This window comes from Euprymna scolopes, chromosome 46 (genome assembly GCF_053919585.1).
Source record: "Euprymna scolopes isolate OS-2025 chromosome 46, ASM5391958v1, whole genome shotgun sequence".
Lineage (NCBI taxonomy): Eukaryota > Metazoa > Mollusca > Cephalopoda > Sepiida > Sepiolidae > Euprymna > Euprymna scolopes.
This window is the reverse complement of record NC_136527.1, coordinates 204,451,300-204,458,951: the sequence shown is the minus strand read 5'-3', so window position 1 is coordinate 204,458,951 and position 7,652 is coordinate 204,451,300. Positions and strand designations below refer to the sequence as shown.

Sequence of the window (7,652 nt, the reverse complement as noted above, 5' to 3'; positions counted from 1 at the left end):
GGGTCAGAAGAACATTTGATATATTGGCCTATGCTTACCATTGAAGCTCGGTATGCGTGGTTTATTCCAGTGAGGCCTAAACCAACTTTTCTCCGTGGTAAGTACAACCTGTCCATGCACTGGTGTTTGTAAATGACTTTATGAAGGGCCAGCATTTTCCGAGTTTTTATGTCAAGACTATTAATGCAGGTTTGTGGCCAATTGATTATGCTAAATCCATAAGAGACAACGGGTATTGCCAATTGATTGATGGCAGTAATTTTGTTTTTTGGTGATAGTTCTGATGAGAGAATTTTTTAAAGTCGCTTGAAGTATTCTCCCTGCACTTTTTCTCTTATCTTTTCATGTTCAAGTGTCTCATTCTTCTCCACGCCCAGGTATTTATAGACAGCACCCTCTTCAAGGTCTTCAATAGAGCCATTGTCAAGATTATAATGTTCTGATTCTGTCTTTCTTCCTGTCTTTATGGTGCACTTAGCGCATTTGTCGAATCCAAACTCCATGCAGATGTCCTCTGTATAATTTTTAACAATGCCTATCAGAGAGACAAGTTGTTTCTCGAATTCCGCATAGAGTTTCAAGTCGCCCATAAAGAGTAAATGGTTTACTCTTTTATTTTCTTCCTTCTTTCTTCACATGCTAAGATTGTATCCAGCATTAGATCGCTTAAGTAGCTTACTTAGTGGATCCATTGTGAGGTAGTATAGGAGCGGTGAGAGGCTGTCTCCCTGGAATATTCGTCGCTTGATCTTTATGTTTGGGGTCTATATCCTTCTTTCCGTGTGCTGTAATGTAATTGATGTGCACCATCTGACCATTTTTTGAAGCAATGATGTAATATCAATGTGTACATTGTACAACTCCAAACAGAAAAGTATTCAGAGATAAGGTATACTGTCAAAGGCCTTTTTGTAATCAATCCCGGCCATTGACAGATTTCTTTGTCTTCTTCTGCAGTCTTCTAATATGCTTCTGTTTACAAGGAGTTGGTTTTTGTGCCAAGCTTTTTGCTCGTACACCCCCTCTTCTCACTTTCAAGGTAATCACCAGCAATCAGATATTCGTATCAGCGATTATCCCTGTTAGGAGCTTGTAAGTTGTAGTGTGGCAGTAGATTGGTCTATATTTGCAAGCCATGTGGCTCATCTTTTGGGAATAAGTGATGTACTGCCTACAGTAAGCCACTCAGGCGGCTCTTCATCTCCACTGATGATTCTATTAAATGCGTTGGCATAGTGATGATGAACTGCGCTCAGTTTTTTTCAGTCAGAAATTTGTTATTTGGTCTATTCCTGGTGTCTTGAAATTACTGCATTGAGCTACCTTCCTGCAGACAGCCTCCTTGGTAATTTTTAAAGCTGGCATCTTTTCTTTCTCCTTATTCTCCTCTGTGATGGTATTTATCCAGTTGTTTTCTTTATGTACTTTAGTGTCCCTACAGAGTGGCCGCCAGAAGTTTTCAACTTCTTGTGTTGGTGGGAGCTCACCTTTATTTCTTTTTAACGAGGCTCCTATAGACAATTCTTGGGTTTGTTGCAAAAAGTTTATTTATCCTCTTGGCTTCAAAGTTTTTGGTTTATTTTTTTTCTGTGCAACTAAATCTTTTATCTCAGCCTGTTGTGCTGCCATCTTAGCTTTTAGCTTTGCTTGGTCTTGGGAATAATAAATTTTCAACTTATTCACCTTCTTATTTAGTTTTTTTGGCTGGGGTTTCACAGGATGGGAATGTATATATCTGGGCAGTTTCCTTTCGGAGTCTGTCTATTTTCTGCTGGAGTTTACGTTTCCAGCCTGGGTTATATGGTTTAGCCTTCATGTTTCCTCTTTTACTCTCCTGGTGTTTGTTTCGCCAGTGTGTGTTTTCATATGTGTAACTTAAGTTAATTTTTGAGAAAATGAATGTTTACATTGTTCACGAGAATATGGTTTTTACCCTTTTCACGAGTGTGAGACTTCATAGGTCTTGTCAACTTGTGTTTTTTTATGACAAACATAGTCAGAAAAATTTGTGTCTTAAAACTTGAGTATTCATATATTATGTTTTTTACACTTCAATGTGTTTTTTAATATGTTTCATTAGACTGTGTTCATGAGCACTTGTAAATTCACATTGTTCACACGAATATGGTTTTTCTCTACTGTGAGTTTTCATATGTCTTATTAAATTTGATTTTTGAGAACAAGAATATTCACATATTTCACAGGAATATGGTTTTTCCCCCATGTGAATTTTCATATGGTCCAATAAATGTGCTTTTTGAGAAAACGACTTCCCACATTGTTTACAAAAATATGGCTTTTCACCAGTGTGAGTTCTTATATGTATAATTAAATTTGATTTTCTAGAAAACGAATGTCCACATTGTTCACAAGAATATGGCTTTTCACCAGTGTGGATTCGAACATGCTTCACGAAATTTGATTGAACAGAACAAGAATATCCACATTGTTCACAGGAATATGGTTTTTGTCCACTGTGAATTTTTATATGGTCCAATAAATGTGCTTTTCGGAAAAACGACTTCCCACATTGTTTACAAAAATATGGCTTTTCGCCAGTGTGAGTTCTTATATGTGTAATTAAATTTGATTTTTGAGAAAACGAACTTCCACATTGTTCACAAGAATATGGCTTTTCACCAGTGTGGATTCGAACATGCTTCACGAAATTTGATTGAACAGAACAAGAATATCCACATTGTTCACAGGAATATGGTTTTTGTCCACTGTGAGTTTTCATATGGTCCAATAAATGTGCTTTTCGAAGAAACGACTTCCCACACTGTTTACAAAAATATGGCTTTTCATCAGTGTGAGTTCTTATATGTGTAATTAAATTTGATTTTTGAGAAAACGAACTTCCACATTGTTCACAAGAATATGGCTTTTCACCAGTGTGGATTCGAACATGCTTCACGAAATCTGATTGAACAGAACAAGAATATCCACATTGTTCACAGGAACCTGGTTTTTCACCATTGTGAATTCGAATATGTCTCACTAATCTTGATTGATCAGAACAAGAATATTTACATTGTCCACAAGAATATGGCTTTTTGTTTGTGTGAGTTCTTATATGTCTGACTAAATTTGATTGAACAGAACAAGAATATCCACATTGTTGACAAGAATATGGCTTTTCGTTTGTGTGAGTTCTTATATGTTTCATAAGACTTTCTTTACGAGAACTTGAATATTTGCATTGAGCACAGGAATATGGTTTCTTCTTAGTGTGAGTTTTCATATGTCTTGCTAGGGATGATTTTCTAGAACATGAATAATCGCATAATTCACTAGAATATGACTTTTCGCCAGTGTAAGTTATTTTAAGTTCCTCTAAATTTGATCTTGTAGAACAAGAAGGTTTGCATTGTTCACCAGAATATTGTTTTCCCCCAGTGTGAGTCTTCGTATGTCTTGCAAACTTTTGTTTCTCATGACAAACATAGTCACACATTTCACAAGAATATGGTGTGGCCTCAGCATGGTTAAACATATGTCGCATTAAATTTCCTTTTTTAGAAAATATAGATCCACATATTGTAGAAGAATATGGGGGTTCTCTTGTATGACTCATAATATGTCACATACCAAACAAAATATTATTTATATTTGATGTATAGTTGTATGTTAAAGTAATTATGCTTTTGAGAAACAAGTATAGCAATATATATATATATGTGAGCGATTATACAGATTTTTTAGAATCTGAAATATTTTTGTTGTTGTTTAACACTGTTTATTGCAGAGTATTAAGATTTTTTTCTGCAGATTTGATAATTTTGAAACAGATGTCAGTTTAAATCTCCTTCCCAAAAATGTATTATTTTCGCTGTAGCAAGTATTAAACAATGGCTCGTTCAGATTCCACACAAGCGTTCAAGCAGGAACATCTGAAAAAAAATATTGTCAATATTTATTTTTACGTGATTTATCTTAAAATATTTTCAAATATTCACATTCGTGTGTCTTCTTCATAAGAATCACTTAAAGGTTTCGCTTTTATATTGATACGCTATTATGAATATATTTTATATTGATACAATCATAACTATGGTGAATATATTTTATATTGATACAATCATAACTATGATGAATATATTTTATATTGATACAATCATAACTATGATGAATATCTTTTATATTGATACAATCATGACTATGATGAATATCTTTTATATTGATACAATCATAACTATGATGAATATATTTTATATTGATACAATCATAACTATGATGAATATCTTTTATATTGATACAATCATGACTATGATGAATATCTTTTATATTGATACAATCATAACTATGATGAATATCTTTTATATTGATACAGTCATAACTATGGTGAATATCTTTTATATTGATACAATTATAACTCTTTAAGAAAAATCACTTTACGATCTAACAGTGTCGTAGAACTTGCAAAAAAACTGTCTGTAAGGTCTTACGAGGCAGTTACATCCGAAAGATATGGAACGAAACAGATAAAAAGGTAATAAAAAATAACACACACATTTATATATATATATATATATATATATATATATATATAGATATGTTGAACATTTCTGTTATTCTTAGGATAGAGGATTATTTTATGTCTATGTATAATTTGCCATCTTGAGCAAAAGAATATTTTACCTATCCTAGGACGGGTATTACACAACATATGTATGGAATAATTGTACCTTCATTGGACAGGAAATTTACAGCACGTATGTGAAAAAAAATTCCTTACCTAGGGCGGGTTATGTACAACACATATTTAAAATTATTTAAATAAGTTTATGTTGTGCTAAATTTTCGGTATATCACAGGTCGATACTTTTAAGTAATTTTGTTGTGCTAAATTTTCTGTGAGTCTAGAGTAAGAATTTGTTATTTCATCTATTGCTATAGTGAAGAAGCATCGTTAAAAGCCATGCCTTTCGATTATATAACGTGATTTTCGGTTTTAATGATTTTTATCGTGACCATCGTCATAGATGGCCTGTCAGATGCAAAGATGACGTCATCGCCATAGGTCCCTGCAAGCAAGATAAGTGGAACACAAACTGTCGATAATGATAAGCCATTTTTTTACAGAAAACGTTAGAAAACTTCAAAATTGGATGAAAAAAGATAAACATGATACTTTATACTGAAACTCATCCAATATTAATAATAAAAATATCAATAAAAAACAAATTGAAAGGGAGAAAAGTTGCTAAAAAGTTTAAGAAAAGGAATACGATTTGATTTGTATGAAACTGAAGTTTATTTAATAGAAATAAATAAAAATGAACAATAAATATTTTTAAAATAAAAAAAACAATATTTTTAAAATCAAAACTGAAAAAACAAACGATAAATTAGTTTAACTGAAAAACGAACAATAAATTAGTTTAACTCAAAAACGAACAGTAAATTACTTTAACTCAATAACGAACAATAAATTAGTTTAACTGAAAAACGAACAATTATTTTAACTGAATAACAAACAATAAGTTAAAAATTAAATACAAACAAATGTTAGTATAAACAAAGTTACTAAGGCAGAAATATTTCAAACATTGAATATTAAAACTTTTCAAAAATCTGTTATAGAATTTAATCAAAAGTTTGAATTTTTCTTTTTCTGATATTTCTTTACTAATATTGTCATTCTCTTTGCGACAAAAACTGTTTATAAGGGAATTCGATTAACTTCATATCAGCATTTTTTCAATTTGCTGAATAGTGTGACCTTTATCACAAGAGTCAACATGAAATAATCAATTTTGATCAGCCAAGATATTTAAAGTTATGGACATGGCTAATTTTTTCTGATGAATCGAATGTAAAAAAGAATCGCATTTTGTAAGTTTGTTTATAGCTATATAATTATATAAGACAAAATTATTAGTTATATAATTTGGGTATAGCAGAGAACCTCTGTTAATACCCTGAAAGTAGCTTTTTAATTCAGCTATTCCTTCAACGGCCTCTCTCCCGGATATTAAATTTTTGCAGCTATGACATTTCAGTTTTTTGAAAACTGCATGACAGCAATAACTAAGTTTCTCACATGACATCTTATGAAGTTAGTAGAAATGTTACAGACTTTTTAATCTCAAACACTTTCAATACTGTGCACTGATATTTTCTTTTTTGGAATATAAGCACATTCATGATTTTTTTTTACAAACGTCAAAACATTTCACATTGTGTAGCAATGTACTGAAACAATTATAAAAATATTTGTTTTTATTTTGGATGATGCAGGGCATCCGAAGAGAGATTTTTCTAACAAAATGAAAGTATAATTTTTAGCAATAGGTATCTAGGAAAAGGCCACTACATATGTTATAAATTCCAAATTTCCACAACCTGGCAAATACTGGTACACGCTAGCAAATTTAGATTTGCAATTACAGAATATGATTCTAATTTTTTCCTTTGCTCTTTATTCTAACACTACACTAAGTTTACTGTGTTATTTCGCTACAGTTGATATTGTGTAGAACAATAAGAAAATCATAGTGAACAATGCATTCAACAAAATTTCACACACATTTCTAGATACCTATATCTAATAAGTTCAAAAGAAAGGACACACGTAGGGAGGTATATTGGTGGTCAAGTCACTAAATAGAGATTAGCTGGTTTCCCGGCATAGCCCAGGATGTAATATAGATTGACTGAAATACATGTTCTAGCTGGTTTCTGAGCGTTGCCAGGGATGTAATATAGACACATTATGTTGTATATTACCTGTTCTCTTCTCCCTAAGGTAAAACAATTTCATATACATGCTGTAAATTACCTATGCTAGGGATAAAACATGAACAATACCAGTCCTAGGGTAGATAAAACAAAGAATACATAGAGATGAAAGATTCCTCTCCCCTAAGAATAAAACATATGTTCAATATCTGCTTTTGTTTTTTCATTGTTTATACGGTCCCGAGCAACGCCGGGTAGCCCTGCTAGTAAACTATATACGTCAAAAAGTTAATTAGAATTTTATAATTATTAAAATTTAAAATAAAAACATTAAGCTATAGCAAATTTAATCGCATACGAGACGCATAAAGTCACCAGAAAATATAGTCGCCATCTTTTTGAAAAAGCCGAGAACAAGAAGGATGATAATTCAGTGTAATATAACAGGGAGTACTTCCTTGCATTGATTAACAACCCGAACACAAAACTGCGAATAACATATACAACATTCGCAATTTCTCCGTTTAAAGTGGGTTGTTTATTTTCTTTATGGAATATACTTCCAAAATAAAATTGTTAAAAAAAATAATAGATATATTATTTTTTTTTATTGCCGGCATTTTGTACACACTTTTTTTTTAAAATAAAACATAATATTTCTATTATTTTTTAAACAATCCTAATAGTTTATTTTGGAAGTATCTCCAAAATTATGACACCTACATGGCCACGACATTTACCACAAATAATTATTAATAAGCTTTTGGGATAACAAAAACTGTCATAAACTTTTTAAAAAAAGTTTAATCTATTTCACGCTGATATAAATATTGCACAGTAAAATAGTTGAACTAAAAAGATAAATGATTTTTCTTATTTAGAATTATTTAAACAAGGAATTCCGTTTTTACGATATCGCTTTTAGTAAATTGCTAGGTGAAAGTACATAATATTTTCACCATACTCCC

General features: G+C 31.6%; 1 protein-coding gene across 1 annotated transcript; it reads right to left on the bottom strand.

Annotated features, from left to right (window-relative positions):
- Positions 1 to 1,213: 1,213 nt before the first annotated feature.
- On the bottom strand, positions 1,214 to 3,543 carry LOC145270377 (uncharacterized). The gene has a single exon (XM_080126024.1). It carries the CDS (start codon positions 3,503 to 3,505, stop codon positions 2,045 to 2,047), a length of 1,461 nt encoding a protein of 486 aa, XP_079982150.1. The 5' UTR covers positions 3,506 to 3,543; the 3' UTR covers positions 1,214 to 2,044.
- Positions 3,544 to 7,652: the final 4,109 nt, after the last annotated feature.